We start from the raw sequence: 17,471 nt of genomic DNA, 5'->3' as shown, positions 1-17,471 counted from the left end.
AAGGTCAAGGTCAATGTCATCCGTCAAGGTCAAATATATGGGGGGCATAGTGTTTCACAAACATATCTTCTTTTATAATGTATTGGACTATGCCTTTACCAACATTCATAATCGTTAAGTGAAAGACTTCCCATCAGCAGTTTAACCTTAAATTTGCGGATGTTCCGTTAGCAAAGTAGTTAGTACAAGCGCTACCCTAATAGAAGATCCGATTTCAGTCCATTAAATGAAACTTAAAGAGACTTCCATTAAACGAAATAAATAAATAAAAACAGAAACTAGCACTGGCTGATCTTGGACGACACGTAACACATACAATAACCCCTATTTTGACCCAACGTGCGGCTGAAATAAAAATGTACGATTCATCAAATTGTGTATAAATAATGATAAGACCTCAAGTTATTTTTTTATTTAAGATCTGCACAAATTGAGCACGTCTCGCGATTTCAACATTTTCAATAAAAAGAGCGTCAATTTCTCACTCAGTACATAGAAGATGCAAAACCCGTATTTAACTGATAAATATTGTCCAACATGAACAATCACTGCATCTTCTTGAGCCACATCATGCAAAAAAGGGTCTCATGAAATATGGAGCCTGAGTAGCTTCAGACCAGCTTGCGCATCCAGGCAGTCTGGTCGGGAACTACGATGCCCACATGTGAGACTAGGACTTTGTAGTGGACCGAACAGCTTCTGACTAGAAAGGCTGGGCTAGAGCTAAACTGTTCCCAAGGGCATAAGTCCCAGTTTTGCATGACTTGGCTTTTGTTCTGTACATAAGCAAAGAAATTAAGACAAAACCATAGAATTCTTTCACTTATTTTAATCAAAATAATGTATCACAGAAGTTCATGAATCAAGCAACATTTTGTGTAAATAAAAAATTACTTTAAGAATAAAACAACATATCATACATGACAAAACAATTAGAAACAATACACATTTTTAATACCAAAAAAGAACATAAATCACCTTTCAAAATCATAAGACTGCAGTCCAATTCCTGTCAGAGATTATACCTATAAAAGTACAAGTACAGGTACAAAACACACATCTTTTAATGTACCATAATTCTTAAGTAAAAATCCTTTCATACCAAAACATAATACAAAATAGTCCAAGTATATATGTACTACTTACTACTGCAGACTTAAGTCATTTACAAATAAAGTGGTTTCAAAGTCTCAATTGTGAAGACTTTATTTTAAATGTATACATTCAGTGGCTTACGGTGATATAACAAATTAAACAATCCTTATTACTCATGGAATTGGTAACTCATATGTAATCACAAGTTCCTCATATAATTGTCAATTTTTGTCAAAAGATCCCCATTTATTGATTTCAATATTACTTTTGTTAAACTGCCAAACTGTATCAAAATCAAAAAGGTTTTTTAATCACCAAAACAGAACACATTACACTGGAGCCCAACAGTTTCATATATCTGCATCATATCATACAAGTTTTCCATTTTGTGATGATTATCACATCCATACAACAGACATCAAACCAGAAAATGGAACATAAGGAAATATCCAAAGAAAGTTTAAGCAATCAACACTTCAACTAATTTAACATATTTGGCAGTATGAAACAGACTAAACACAACATGTGCACACAGTAGCAGTAGAAAACAAAGATAACTCAGGCATTCACTTGAGCCTCCGTTGTGAAAATGGGTTTCAATGCATGTGTGTAGAATGTTGTCTCATATAAGCCTGTGTAGTCTGCACAGACAGGTCAAGAAAGTTTTATTACGCACATGCATTATTAAGTCCCATTTTTCCAAAAGGTGGTTCATTTAATTTCATCTCAGTGCTTTTTTAACAAAAGGAAAATATAAAATACATCTGTGGCATCTGAATTGACTTTTTGTAAGTAAATCAGCACTAACAATTTCAAACATTAACGGTAACACATAACATGAACAGAGCTATCAAGATAAAAGTATTTGTATAACAAAGCACAAAATGAAGAATAAATACTGGTGAACAGGTTAACAAGTTTAAAATATTTGGCTTAAAAACAATGTCATATTTTTTTAATACTTTACATTAATTGTGCATGTAATGAACATATCAAAGTATGATAAAGGCACATGAAGTCAACAGCAGTTTATAAATAATACCTTGCATTCAGTATTATAAAGGCATAAACTGTTTGATTACATCTGAAACAACAAGGACGAGGATAGAAATATACTAACATTGTAAAAAATGTTTTCCATGGGATGCCAATTTTGTTTGGCTGGTTATCAAGTTCGCTTTTTCATTAAATGGGAACATACATATCTGGAAAATTTGGTGAACATTTGTTAAAAAGTAAATGAGTTTCTAGAGCTTTAACTGCACATTTTCATTTTATTTGTATAAAATATTTTTGTAGAAACAAATTACAATAACTCTCAACAAAAATGTTTATAAAACCAGACCTCGGTAACATGTAAATATCAACAAACATGTGCAGAAAGTTTAGTGAGGATTTGATAAAAACTACACAAGTAATGGAGCAGAAACTGCGAATGTTGCATTTTGGGGATTAAAAAAAAGACAATTACAAACATTCTCCTGCAAATTGGTTATCAAACCAAACATTTCCAGTTTTGTAAAGATTCCATGAAAACTGTACAACTTAAGAGAGCAGAAAGCGACACGCTTAACCGCCCATCCATACATCCGCCTGCCTTTTAAGGGTGTTCAATTCCACATCCAGCCAAAATAAAAGTGTATAAAAAATATATATTGATCGAAAGCCATTGACACAGCTATTCATTTGAATATCAGTTTTACTACCATTATAATACATTCATAAAAATTAGAATTGCCATCTTTATCAAAAAAAAATCTTTTTTTTAAAATATAAAATCGAATAAATAAACAAAACATTATAAATAACAATTAAAGAATCAGAATAATTTAAAAATAATTAAATTGAAAAACAAAACAAGTGTATGTTCAACATGCATAAATTAAACTTTTTGATTGTACATAGTCAGGCAACCATAACACCAAATAAAGAAGCTGCAAACAATTTCTTACATTTTCAATCTTAAATGCTCAGGGGACACAAATGCACAACACTCTACCATGGATATGTCATAAGGTTAATACCCTTGTTTCAGAAATACAAGTAAAATATCAGTAGCACTTGAGGAAAACCAGGCTAAATACATGAGCGTAAAGTCTCCTCCTAGATTAGCCTGTGCAGACTGGACTACACTTTCCGCATTGACAGGATTTTTGTTTCAACAAAAAATTCCATAAAAGCAGATTGCACAGCTAATTTGGGACAACACTTTACGCAAAAAGATTATGCCCTGTTTACCCAGAGATAGGCTCATATCTAATTACATACTAACTCACTTGCTGTTCAGATCACTAGAGCTAGGTGAAGACCATACATTCCTGCCAGTGGCCTTTGCAGTCCACAAAAGTCTCTTCTTTCTCTCCATCAGTACTTCATCCCTCTTCTGCCGCTCATGGTGCAACTGTTCAGTCCTGGTGATGAATTCCTGTTCTTGGACATGTGTGCGAAGTTCAAACTTCACGTGTGACCTCATGGGGTCATTGTACTGACTTACTTTTCCTATTCCTATTTCGCTGGCAGATTCAATCAAATCATCGTGGCGCTGCTGTCGTTTCTCCTTCAACATTGATGTAAGTTTCTCCTTCATGTCAGGTGGATACATCAACATGGGGACAATATTAGGCTCAAACCCTGTAGTAGTTACATTTGGGGCCTTCTTGCGATGTGGTTGAACACCAGGCATAGAAGCAGCAATTTGTGAAGGTATGGAGGACGCGGTATCTGGTCTCCCTCGCATTTGTGGTGCTGTGATAGGTCTGACAGGTTTACTGTCGGGTTCTGGTGGTTCCAAGCGCGTAACCGACGCAGATATTGGGCGTATGACTCTGCCTTTCGGTAGAGTGGTCCTTATACGCTTTGGATGAACACTTAGTTTAGGTGTTGATTTAACAGGCTTAACTAGACACTTTGTTGCAAAAACTTCACGGTCAGTTGTCTGAGGAATTTCTTCTTTTGATTTTGCAGATTTCACTGATCTAACCTCAGAAACTTCCGACATTGTTTCTGGCTCTGGTTGTTTTTCTCTAAACTGTGAAAGGTCAAGCTGCTCTACTGGAACTCTAGTCCTAGGATCTATTTTACTTGGAGAAGACGAGGGTCTATTCTGACGTAATCTTGTGTCCATCATACGAGTCTTTCTTGAGTCCATCATGTTCTGTGAGGTGTTAGTACTCACATCACTGGGTTTCATCGAGTTTTGAATAGCATTAACAGTAAGGTAAATAAAGTCAGGGGGAACAATACTTTCAGATTTCATCCTCATTTGTGACCTCAGCAAAGCCTTGGTTTCTGACAATGAGATTTCCTTGGATTTTGGCATCAAAGGATGTTCAAAGGCCCAAGAAATTCTTCGCTGAAGCCTATAGGGTTCCCGCCACTCATGTTCATCAAGTTCTTGCTCAGCAACTGCGTCATCCATGATTGTGACTGAGTAACCAGACTGTCCAGACTTGGAGGTGAGTGGTCGGGACTTGGATGAACTCGGCAACGGGGGCTTTGAATGTGAGGACTGTGTCTGAACCCTAGGACCTGAGCTTGTGACCTGGTCAACATAGGTTCCTGCGCTCCTTTGCTCGCGAACTTCTCTGTACGAAGAAGCATGGCTCTCAGTGGGTACAGACTGAATCATCTTGGCACTCTCAAGGCTCTTGGCAGAGAGGGTTTTAGCACTATGGGGCAGCTGGGTAGCACGGTACAAAGTCTGCGGGATTGGCAATTTGCCTTGGGCCTCTGTGAACTCATCCTTGTGAAGGAGCTTGGTGTTGGTTGCTCCAGCTTTCTTCATTCTTTGAGCTCTAAACAAATAGTAATTAAGTATGAACAAAAGATTTCTACATCACTCTAACAGTTTGTCTCCTGCTGATGCAGCTGATGTTTCTCTATATTTATTTGTGTACCCCTTTAAAAGTTAAGAAACAATTTTTACTTGGAGCTGAATTTCTGCAGAGAATGTTTTTTATGTATTTTATTGTAGGTTATATTAGCAAAAGCAATTGTGTTGCCTTAAAAATAAACAAGAAATATCTTTAAAAAAGATATACGGTGTTGATAGTTCAATGAATGAGATCAAGGAAAGCGAATGTCTTTTTCTGTGCAGTTCTTAGCTGCATCACCCGCAGTACGGGATGTTACGCGGAGTTTTCGCGGCTTATTTTACATTATAACATATTGCTGGTCATAAACCTATAGATACAAAACAGTAAACCAAAAGAAGAATGGAAGTGAAATTAAAACATATGAGTCAACCGGCCACACGCGAAGTATCCGTATTTATAGGCGCGTTCTTCGAACAAACCTTTTTTAGTGGTTTGTCTGGCATTGCTATTTGATTCGATTATTACCAGTATCGAGAATCATCGCGCTCATGCTTAAAGTGATATTATGGGCATTTTGCATTGTTGAATTGAGCTGAAAAGAATTAACAGGTCAAAAGAGTTAGTTAAAATGTGGTTACTAATCAATTATCTGCAACTCACCTTGCTACCAGTTGTTTATAAAAATATATTTTATATTCGATATTCTTACGTGACCCACCCAGTCCTGTAAGCCGAAATGATCCGTAAAACAAAATTGTGTCTTTGTGTCGTATGAACGAATCTGCACTAAAACTAAATTTAGGTTCAACTCGTAAACGCATGATCAAACGAAAGTACGGTTGATATTCAAATGCATTATTTTTCTCTTTCTGGTATATTGAATTAGTATGTTGATGCTGCATTAATTAATATAAGTGTATATGAAGTAGAAACACCAAAAATAAACAACGGTTGCGATAGACACCTATAAACTGTTAGATGCTCATAATATCACTTTAGTACATTAGGCAATATGGTGGAATAATTATTGTTAAATTTATCAAAAATAATATTTATCATTGTATTGTTGAAAACACATTAAGAATCTATTATTGACATACCATAATTATATTGCTGAATATCTTCATTTAACATATTTCTGGTCTAAAGAAATTTCCAGGTTCACTGATAGCGTCTTTATTAGATTATTTTACTGGCCGCGAACTCCGGTGATGACCTGTATATAAACTCTGAATGTCCGCAAATTGACCCGAAACCTCGCGGGTTGAAATGCAATGCATTAAAGTGAGGCCTCGCTTCCACTGCTCTTTATACTTTTGCATGTTAACATGATGACAGGAATATGGAAGTAAGTACTAAATATGAGAACATAGCCTTTAAATATAAACGCTTGTGCGCTGGTATTTCTCTGAAAATAAAAGGTGCACGCACAGACTGTATTGATGTCGAGAATTGAGTGTAAAACTGTTCTATCTATTAAGCCTTTTCATTAGAGATAAAATTGTTTCATGCAGTAAAACAGTGTTACAAAGACGCGGATATGTTTCCAATGTTCTGGTGGTATACTCAAATCAGCCAATGGAATAAATTAAGTGTATTCATTCGTACCTAGCCGCGGGAAATTTTATTTGAATTTTATTGGACACTTGCAAAGGTCAGGTAAGGTGAAAAGCTGGCTTAATACAGCACGCCGAAAACAAGTGTGAATAAATGTATCTATCCAAATCTTTGCATCATAAAATGTTATAATCTTTAATTGTAATGTGTGTTAGGAGTTTTACAGAATAATTGTGTCACTACATGTATAAGTGCCCAATTGAAGATGTGGGAATATGGGTTTTCACAGCCCTTTGTTGATGCTTATTTCAGCTATATAATAGATGTTTTATCAAAATGACTCGCAAAGGGGCCAAAGGAGTTTTTAAATCCCTGATAAGCATTTTGAACTCAGACCAGATATAAACAGTTGTTCAATGTTCTGTGTAAGTTGGTCAACAAAGTAACTTCTCAGTGTTCAAATGGTTATACTTAATCCACAAAAACTGTCCTGCCTCATTGCTGCCATGTTGTTAAATAAAATAAATAGATAGAAACCGATATCTTACTAATCAAAGAAATACTAAGAACAAATGCTCAGAGCAAGTTTCATTAAGATTGTGCACATTTTTATTTGTTTGACCATGTGACCTAGCTTTTAACCAAAAATGACCCAGTTCATAACTTATCCAAGGTACCATTTGGACGAATGTTCTCACCAAGTTTCATGAAGATTGGGCTATAAATAAGGCCTGTAGGTTGTTCTAAATCTTTGTCTTTCATTTTACCTTGCAACAAAGTATTTGACCCCATGTGACCCCATTTTTAACTTGGCCAAGATAATATTGGGAAAAATTTGATGACCAATAGTTAAAATGTATTCATTCCTGACGAGGTCAATTTACTTTCAGTTTTAATTTAGTTGCTTAAAGACGACACAAATTCATGACTTTGAAAATAAATGTAACTATTCATTTTACAGTTTAAAGTAAATACAGAAATACCATAAGCCTTATTCTGGGAAAACTGGGCTTAATGTATGTGCGTAAAGCGTCGTCCAAGGTTAGTCTTTGCAGACTGGATTTTTGTTCGGAAGAGACTTCTTTAAAAATTCAATAAAAGTGAAAAATGTTGTTTCTGATTGGCAACTGCAGACTGTCTGCACAGGCTAATCTGGGACAACACTTAACGCACATGCATTAAGCTGAGTTTTCCTTAAGCGCGACTCCCATATAGCGGGTATGATACCTGATGTACGGGTATGGCTGCTGCCTCACGGGAGCCTCGGCGTATGAGGAGTACTGTACGAGTGGGGGCACCTTGTCATCCTCCAGGTTGTAGTCCCACTCCACCTCCTCGAAATTCAGCACCAGCATGTTCACCGCCGTGTTGATAGTTATCCTAAAATATACAACCCTTGCTCTTGGAAAAATGGGCTTAATTCATAGGTGTACAGCGTTCAGGCTTAGGTTTATCTAGGCTTTATAATGCTCATCTGGAACTACACTTTATGCACATGCATAAATACCAGTTTGCCCAGAACGAGGCTTATATGATGGTGGGGTGGTTACACTTTTCAATAAATTGCTCCTTCTGGATCTTTTTTAAGCAGTGTTTTATTTAATTTTGCAACCTTAAAATTATTAGTGCATATGTATACTTTTTTTAAATCAAAGTGAAATATACAGTTGTAATTATAAAATGGTGACATACACTGTTTCATACTTCAGAGTTAAAAAAAAAAGTTGTATACAAATATCAACATAAGAAAAGAAAAATCCTATTGAAATACTAATGTCATTTGTATAAGAAGAAACCGTCGGAAACGGGTGATGCTCCCCAAAGTTTTTTTTTGTCACAATATTGCACTATATATTCAGATAAAAGGAAACGTCTTGAGGGCACAGTAGTTGGGGGAACAAGAATTTTTTTATAGAAAATTTCAAAGGGCCATAACTCTGTGAAAAATCATCCGACCAGAACCCGCTGATAATATGCACATCTCCTCTTGGTAGTGAAGCTTCCCATAAAGTTTCATTGAATTCCGGTCTTTAGTTGCTGAGAAATAGCCCGGACAAGAATTGCACTATATGAACAGTTAATGGAAAATTTCAAAAATTTCAAAGGGCCATAACTCTGTGAAAAATCATCCGACCAGAACCGGCTGATAATATGCACATCTCCTCTTGGTAGTGAAGCTTCCCATAAAGTTTCATTGAATTCCAGTCATTAGTTGCTGAGAAATAGCCCGGACAAAAATTGTGCACGGACGGACATACGGACGGACAGATGAAGCAGCCACTATATGCTCGCCCCAAAATTAATTTTTGGGGAGCATAAAAATATCGAAAAAGCCTTAGTGATTTGCTCAAAGCTAGCAGCTAAATACAACCCTGTCATCTGTGTACCTGTTGTCAATAGCAACGATGTGCAAAATGGGGTCTGAGCGGCTGTTTCCACGCATGATACGACAGCAGTTTCCATTGATAATGTTCCAGATCCGTATACGACCATCTGCTGATCCAGTGATGCACCGTAGATACATGAACTCTACGCACAGCACCTCCCTGCAGAGTAAACTTGCAATTAAGATAATAATAAAAAAATTCCTGTGATTTGTTTTTCCAATACACCTCTTAAATATGACAGCACTTTGAATTAAAACACTTGAAAGTCTTTTTTTAAACAAGGATTCTCCATTAAACTGTGTAAAAAATTATCCTACGGTTATCTTGAATGATAACATGGTATGCTGAGTAAAATCTCTTCTATTTACATGTACTCTTTTAAGTCTTTAATATTATGACACTAATTTGAAAACAAGGAACTGAAGCATTATATATAATTATTTGAAGACATGTTTAAAACTGAAAACTGTATTACTATGGCAGTTAAAACATACACCATTGACTCACTTGGGATGTCGCAGGGCTGTCAGACACCTGTTGTGATCTCCGATAGCGCTCCACACCAGGGCATACTTGTCCTTACCCACCGACACGATGTGGTAACGGTCAAATTGTATACCTGTGACCCCTTCATGGTGGCCAATTAAAACCTGTAGGTAAGGAGAGATAATTGTAATCTCAAATAGGTCACCTTGTTACTTAATGACTGATTTTATTACTTGGAACTCCTAACAATTTATTGTTAAAAGGAATTTTTAATGTATTTCTAAGTTAATTACACAGTTTACAAAACAAAACAAAAATTGTGATCTATGATATACATCTTTGTTGTATAATTATTTTACAATAAAAATAATTAATATTCAAGAAAATACATAGATTATTCCTTGTGTAGCAACAAAATATCACAAGGTTTTAATTTGTCAATACCCACAAAATTGTACACTCCAGTGAAAACTTATTCTATGCTAGACAAACAAACATTTATAGTGGCCATGCGTGTAGCAGTATTTTGAGTATGTTTCATTCACATCAATTTAACTACTATTACTAATTTTCCAACACCTTGACAACTTTTTTATAATTTATCAATCAAATTAAAAGCTACTGAGTGATTTAAATGTCTTACTGAACAATGTGTATGTTACCTTAATGAGATTGCCTGTTCTGAGATCCCACACTTTAATTTTGCCCCCTTCACAGCCTGTGATCACTGTCTCAGTGGACATTGCCACAGCAGACACTGGATGCCGGTGTCGGAAAGACCTCTGACACTTGCCAGTGCTCATGTTCCAAACTGAAATAAACAGTAAACACATAATGAAAAACATGGGGAAAATATCACTCAGCAACTGTGGTATTAAGTGAAGCATGGTAAAATAAAGTTCATTCCAAAAATATTTTTCAGATCATGTAAGAAATTTTTAGATAATTTAAGCATTTATATTATTTATCTGCCAATTGAAAACTGTTGCGCTCTCATGGATGACCCTTTAATTAAAATAATTAGAACTTCAAAACTGTTGTTTATTGGCTCATATACATTGAAAAAAAAACATAATTTCTTAAATGAGCCACATTTTGGGTAAACTGGGCTTAATGCATGTTTGTAAAGTATACTTTCTGCTTAAACTAGATTTTTGTTTGGAAGAAGCCGCCTTTGAATGAAAAATTCAATAAAAGTGTAAAGTGTCATTCAGGATAAGCCTATGCACAGGCCTATCTGGGATGACAATTTACGCACATGCATAAAGCCAGGAGAGGAGATGAAGGTTTCTGACAGGTGCATACTTTTGCAGGACTTGTCCTTGGACCCTGAGATGAGAATGTTCCCTAGGACCCTGATAACCAGCACAGTGTCCCTGTGGCCCCTGAATATCTTCAGACAGTGGCCTGTGTTCACGCTCCACATCCTGAAAATACACAATCACACCTTGAGGATTGTCAAGGCCCCCGTATATAAGGTGTACTAAGCTATTATTATCTGAAGTTGAAAAATAAGTTAATATTAATTAGGTACATTACAAGGCTAGATGATCTTTTTCTTTACTTACAAAGTCTGTGTAAGAAATCATTTTATAATCAAGCATAAAAAATTATAGAAAAAAACAAGACTATTTCCAAGCAATAAAAGTCCCCTACCGGCTCCACCATTGTCAGAAATTCCACCATTGTCAGAATTGTTTTTGTATTTGTTGCCAAAGCAACCAGAATTTTTGACCTAGGAACAAAATGACGTGCATAATGTCCATATTGCCATCTATCCATGCTCCAAGTTTCATGAAAAAATATTAAGAACTTTTAAAGTTATCACAGGATCCAGAAAAACACCATTTTCAGCAGTATTTCTAGTCTATTTGTTGCCATAGCACCCAGAATGTTTGACGTATGAACAAAATGAAATGACATGCATAATGTCAATATTGCCATCTGTCTATGTTTCAAGTTTCATGAAAAAATATTAAGAATGTTTTAAGTTATCGCAGGATCCAGAAAAAGCACCATTTTCAGCAGCATTTCTAGTCTATTTGTTGCCATAGCAACCAGACGTTTCGACGTAGAAACAAAATGAAATGACATGCATAATGTACATATTGCCATCTATCCATGCTTCACGTTTCATGAAAAATATTTAGAGTTTTTAAAGTTATCGCAGGATCCAGAAAAATCAATATTTTCAGCAGTATTTCTAGTCTATTTGTTGCCATAGCAACCACAATTTTTGACGTAGGGACAAAATGAAATGGCGTGCATAATGTCCATATTGCCATCCATCTACGTTGTAAGTTTCATGAAAAAATATTAAGAACTTTCAAAGTTATCGCAGGATCCAGAAAAAACACCATTTTCAGCAGTATTTCTAGTCTATTTGTTGCCATAGCAACCACAATTTTTGACGTAGTAACAAAATGAAATGACGTGCATAATGTCCATATTGCCATCTATCCATGTTCCAAGTTTGATGAAAAAATATTAAGTACTTTCAAAGTTATCGCAGGATCCAGAAAAGTGTGACTGACTGACAGACTGACTGACAGACAGAGCGCAAACCATAAGTTCCTCTCCGGTTTCACCGGTAGGGGACTAATAAAGCAAAACACTGCAATTACTCAAAATCATCAATGAATCAATTGAGTTTAAAAAATATATATATATTCAGGAAATTTCTGTATAATATAATTTAGGAAATGGGTATAACAATGCTATCAATATTAAGATAATGATCTAGCTCTCAACAAAATAGATGGTGTATTAGCAATATAAATTGATCAGATTACATTAATATCATAGGCAGTTGATTAATTTATAAACATCGCACACCATTGGGAGTTAGTTTGTTTATTTGGATTTTTCACCCTTTTCTACAGTTCTGAATTTTAATCACATTAAAGTGTTCAGTTAAGTTACTTGCACTTTTCCTTGATAAGCTGAATTATTAGTGTCAAGTGCGCATATGTATGCCAATAAGTGACAACTGCCCTAGTTGAATCAGATGTGAGACCAGAATGGTCAGAGAAATAATTTCATGACTATCAATGCCCACATAAGTTATGTGGCCGGACCAGGAATTGAACCTGTGATATGCGGATTGATAGTCAAGCACATTACCAAGAGAGGTAGCTTAAGACCACTTATATTTATCATATTGTGCAATTACATGTCAGCAATCAAAATTGCACAGGTATATAATTTCCATTTTTCATCAATAAAAAAGCTTAAAGTTATATTTGACACTGGCAATCAGCATGCAGGCTACATAATATCAACTATCAAATTAATCGTTTTATAATTAATGGTTTGCATTTCATCTGGTAATGTCACCATCCTGCACCAATCCAAACATTTAATGAAGCACTTATTTATGAAGACTTGACAAAAGTCTGGAAGATTTATTACGGCACGAATCTATGATTGTGACACAATAATACAACAGGAACACTAAACCGGAAAACAACTTCAACAAATGATCTTCAGACAGCTACAATTACTTATTTAAAACAGGGCATTATTTAAATGTCATAGATTAATTTAAAAAATTATCTATTCAGTAAGTACAATATTCTATAAGATATTAAAAGATAGAATGAAAACATCTTATAAATTTTCTCTTTGTACTTGGGTTATTTAAAGTCAATTTAGTTTTTGAAGAAATTTTAATTTCTCTATTATTTAAAGGCTGGAATATACTTAATGCATTTTGTCTTGCAAGGTGGAAAAATGTGTGGCTATGTATATGTCATGCCTACCTTGAGATTCTACAAAACAAACTAAGCTGTTCAACTGTCGCAAAAATAACTAATATCTATAAATAACAAAAGGAATATGATAAGATTGAAAAATATTTGCGACACAAGCTTTTGTATAATTTCATCCCGTTATTTGTGCAGGTTTAAGCACAAGAATCAGTACCCTGCTACATGTGTTGAAGAACGCAAGTCAAACTTTTCACTTTAATACATTTACAATAAGTACATGATGGTATAATCCTTCAGATAATAAAACCAAAATACGGCTGCTTTAAGGTTGTTTTAAATAAAGACTATCTGAGTAAACACCATTACATCTGAAAAGTGCCTTCTGACCAATGTTTACAAAACACTTGAAAGACACCCAGGTCTGATATGGCCACAGGATTGTTTGATTTCCAGCAAGCCCTATCTAAATGCCATATCATATATTCAATACCATATCACAATTTACTTTATTTTAATTAAATTTCTCAAGCATTTGGACAACTTTAAATAGATTGTAAATAGCAATAAAACTTAGCTTTTCAAACATTTAAGGAATTCCTTATTTACAAGACCCATCCATTTAGTTTATACAAAAAAAAGAAACTTGACGTTATCCAAAGAGAAACAAAACATCACTTAAAAACCTTTTAACTAAAGCTTTTAATCTCATCGGTGAACATTGAGTAGTAAAGTCAAACACTTGAAATGCAACAAAACAGTTCATCAATTTGGCTGCCAAGATTTATCTCTATTTTACGGCCCTTATCGGTACTGTCAATACTGCCAGGCTTCTTCATACAAACACTGAGGACAAACTGATCCTACTTGGCAAAGCCACAGACACCATGATGGTGTACGCAGAAGGATCAGACCACAGACACCATGATGGTGTACACAGGAGGATAAGACCACAGACACCATGATGGTGTACGCAGGAGGATCAGACCACAGACACCATGATGGTCTACGCAGGAGGATCAGACCACAGACACCATGATGGTGTACGCAGGAGGATCAGACCACAGACACCATGATGGTGTACGCAGGAGGATCAGACCAATGACACGGGCAAATACTCTGACTAACCAAGTGTTTTAAGTGTCTTCCTAGATTAGCCAGTGCAGTCCACATAGGCTTACACAGGTGAACAATTTCTGCCTTAACTTGATTTTTGATAAGAAGGGACATCCTTTAAACAAAAAATACAATAAAAGCGGAAATTGTCATCCATGATTCGCCTGTGCGACTTGCTCAGACTATTCTGGGACGACACTTTAAGCATATGCATGAATCCTCATTTTCACGAAGTGAGGCTGATATAATAAGTAAAAGGAATTTGAAATATATATATACATTTTTACACAAGAACACAAACATAAAACAAATTCTTATGACCATAATGTACTTTCATATGAACTACTTCAACCCAAAATAACCACAAAATGTGCAGGATATTTTACATTTAAAAATCCATGAAAGAATTCACAAATAAAAACATAAATCAAGCAAATATTAGGTCTGAACAATGTTTGATATTCTTTGATAAATAGAGAATGAACATGTATTCCAAACTATGTATTCTTATCATGCACCATAAATTTTAGAAAAGCATCTAAATAAAAGCCTAAGGTGAAGTATAGCCTGTTCAGCCTATTATTCAATAATCAACAATACTACAGCTGCTTTAAGACATTATAAACAGACATCACAACAGATACAAGTAAAAATATCATTATAAGAAAAGGCAGATTTGGTGCCATGCAACACTATCTAAAGTTGGCATTTTAGCTGTATGCAGTACAAGCAAAGTGTACACATATCTGAACGAAAACGAGAAAATTACTATGTCGTAAATTAAGATATACTAACAAAAATTAGTAAAAGTCAAACAATGTGAAAATTCACATTTAGTGCAATGCAACCCTACCTAATGCTAGTATCATAGCTGCCACTGAGAACGAGGCCTTGCTTCTCCATGATGCAGACACAGCGTATGGAGCCCGCATGGCCCGTAATGACCGGGAGCTCCCCGTCAGCCCCGGGCTCACCCTTCGACATGCGCTTGTGTTCACGTCCTGATACCATGTCAACAAAACGTACCTGGAAGAGAGACATAAGTAAACTTCATGTCACACTCTGGGATATACAGCTTACTGCATGTGGGTAAAATTTCAGGGAACACACTTTTGGCCTAGACTGGATTTTTGTTTAGAAAAAACTTCCTTTAAATAAAAAAATCCCATAAAAACAGAAAGTGTTGTCCCTGATTAGCCTGTGTTGACTACACAGGCTTATCTGGGAAGACACATTATGCGCATGCATTCAGCCTTGTTTCTCCAGGGTGCAGTTGATTTATATTATTGTTGCTTTCATATTTTTAAGTTGTTGTTTTATTCAAATTTACCATTATAAGGATTACAAGAATTAAGTTATCCTGAGGAGCATACTTGGAGACACAAAAGGAGGTACTTGTTACTGTTTGTGTTCTGTTTCGCAGGGTATTTTGTACTATACATAGTATTTTTGGGTGTGTTAACATCGCAAGTAATAATATACTATCAATTTACTGCTATAACCTGTCTCATATTCAGGCTGTCTATATTGTTAGATTTGGTTGAGGATTTTTTCCTGCATTCAAGATTGAAAACAGAGGAGTCATTTGCCACTACATAATTATCATTAGCTTACCTTTCTGTCTTTTGAGCCCACTGCAATAAGCTTTCCTCCATCTGTATGAACAACTCTGTGTGGGTCCTCACTGCAAAATTACAAAACAAATGATTTGTATTCTAAGAAAACTGGGCATAATGCATGTGCGTAAAGTGTCCTCCCAGATTAGCCTGTGCAGTCCCCACAGGCTAATGAGGGACGACATTTTCCGCCTAAATTGGATTTTTGTTATGAAGAGACTTCATTTGAACGAAAAATGTCATAAAAGCAGAAAATTTCGTCCCTGATTAGCCTGTGCGGACAGCACAGTCTAAACTGGGACGACACTTAACACATAAGCATTAAGCCCAGTTTTCTCAGAACACAGCTCAAATATGATAAATCTGTTTCATTACAACTTTCAACAAAAGTAATATATTCAAGTAATTGAGAAATTTTAAATATTATTTGCAATAGTCAGTTGCACACACTAAAATACCAAAATGTGTAACACAGTGCTTTATGTACTGCTGATGATACTTAAGGTATGTTTATCTTTAATTAATGGTTAAGCAACTGGACCTTGTTGGAATACATTTCAGCCGGTCTGTCAGAAAACCGGCTTTTTGCATGTGTGTACAGTATTGTCCTTTGAGTTCATACTTTAAGCACAAGCAAGAAGCGAAGTTCTCTGAGAGACTGGAAAAGGTATTGTAAATTTGACCCAGATCCTGTTCTGTTAGATTCAACAACTTACCTATCGCAGAGCACCATGACGTTGTATGGACCGCAGTACACATTCCTCTCTTCCATTATCACTTTTCGGACAGACAACCCGCTGTATGCCGTATCAAAGTTCATCTCGCTTTTGAATGTTGTTTTGATCACGGCCTCCTCTGTACGTATCACATGACCCGTCCTGTGGTCGATGTTGGGCACAAGAATGTCAATGTCCTTCGCATACACAGGGTTTGAGCCATGAGCAGAGGCACCCTGCAATTGGAGGGAAACACATTCATGTTTATTAAAATGCCTAATTTCATATATGAGTGGCTACTTTTTGCCCTCTTTTAGAGAAAAAAATGGCATTGTTTTTGGCTTTTCCTAGGGAGGTTACGATTTACAGCTCAGGAAAAGTAAGTTCTGCGGAAACAACATAATTTGGAAACAAAATCTTATGGGATGCTATCTTATAACAGCCCAGTTGGAGGGATGAAAAATAGGTCAATGAGAATGGATAAGAGCTCAACAAGTAAGGAAAAAAGCTCTACGAGTAAGGAGAAAAAAGCTCAATAAGGAAGAAAAAAGCTTCATGAGAAGGGAGAAAAGCTCTGTTTTAGGATGCTCTAGATATTAGTATCTAGTATCTAAGTGCTCAAGAGTTGGCACTTTTTGACGATATGATTCATAGAAAAGAAGAAAATATACAGGTATCTCAAAGCTGAACTTAATATCATGATGAATAAAAAATGCTTATACAGAGTTACGGGTATTCAAGAGCAATACTAAGAATAGTGAGGACTTTTTTGGCCAACATGGAATTTATCAAGGGAGTCATAATTATGCAACTAAAGGTATGATTATAACTGAAAAAGAAGACATACAAGTATGGCAAATACAGGTAGCTGAAATCTGTCGACATGGGAATTAAAAAGAAGTTTAAAACAAGTCATCATAAGATTAAGTATGGATAATATGCAGCTAAATGTGTGGACATGATGATAATCTGCAAT

General features: G+C 35.6%; 1 protein-coding gene across 3 annotated transcripts in view; it reads right to left on the bottom strand.

The window, feature by feature from the left end:
- Nucleotides 1-814: 814 nt before the first annotated feature.
- Nucleotides 815-17,471, bottom strand: part of LOC127866496 (F-box and WD repeat domain containing protein 10B-like) — a 40,133-nt gene continuing 23,476 nt past the window's right edge. For all 3 annotated transcript variants that reach the window (XM_052407045.1, XM_052407046.1, XM_052407047.1), the window contains 9 exons: nt 16,496-16,731; nt 15,778-15,847; nt 15,017-15,189; nt 10,646-10,767; nt 10,003-10,151; nt 9,362-9,504; nt 8,855-9,013; nt 7,695-7,847; nt 815-4,889 (listed from right to left, as the gene is read on the bottom strand). In XM_052407045.1, coding sequence (XP_052263005.1) covers nt 3,368-4,889; nt 7,695-7,847; nt 8,855-9,013; nt 9,362-9,504; nt 10,003-10,151; nt 10,646-10,767; nt 15,017-15,189; nt 15,778-15,847; nt 16,496-16,731 — 2,727 coding nt within the window. In that variant the 3' untranslated portion in view covers nt 815-3,367. The remainder of the gene's footprint in view (nt 4,890-7,694; nt 7,848-8,854; nt 9,014-9,361; nt 9,505-10,002; nt 10,152-10,645; nt 10,768-15,016; nt 15,190-15,777; nt 15,848-16,495; nt 16,732-17,471) is intronic.

Source organism: Dreissena polymorpha, chromosome 2 (assembly GCF_020536995.1).
Source record: "Dreissena polymorpha isolate Duluth1 chromosome 2, UMN_Dpol_1.0, whole genome shotgun sequence".
Taxonomy (NCBI): domain Eukaryota; kingdom Metazoa; phylum Mollusca; class Bivalvia; order Myida; family Dreissenidae; genus Dreissena; species Dreissena polymorpha.
The sequence above is the reverse complement of the archived record's forward strand: the minus strand, read 5'-3'. Positions and strand labels throughout refer to the sequence as shown.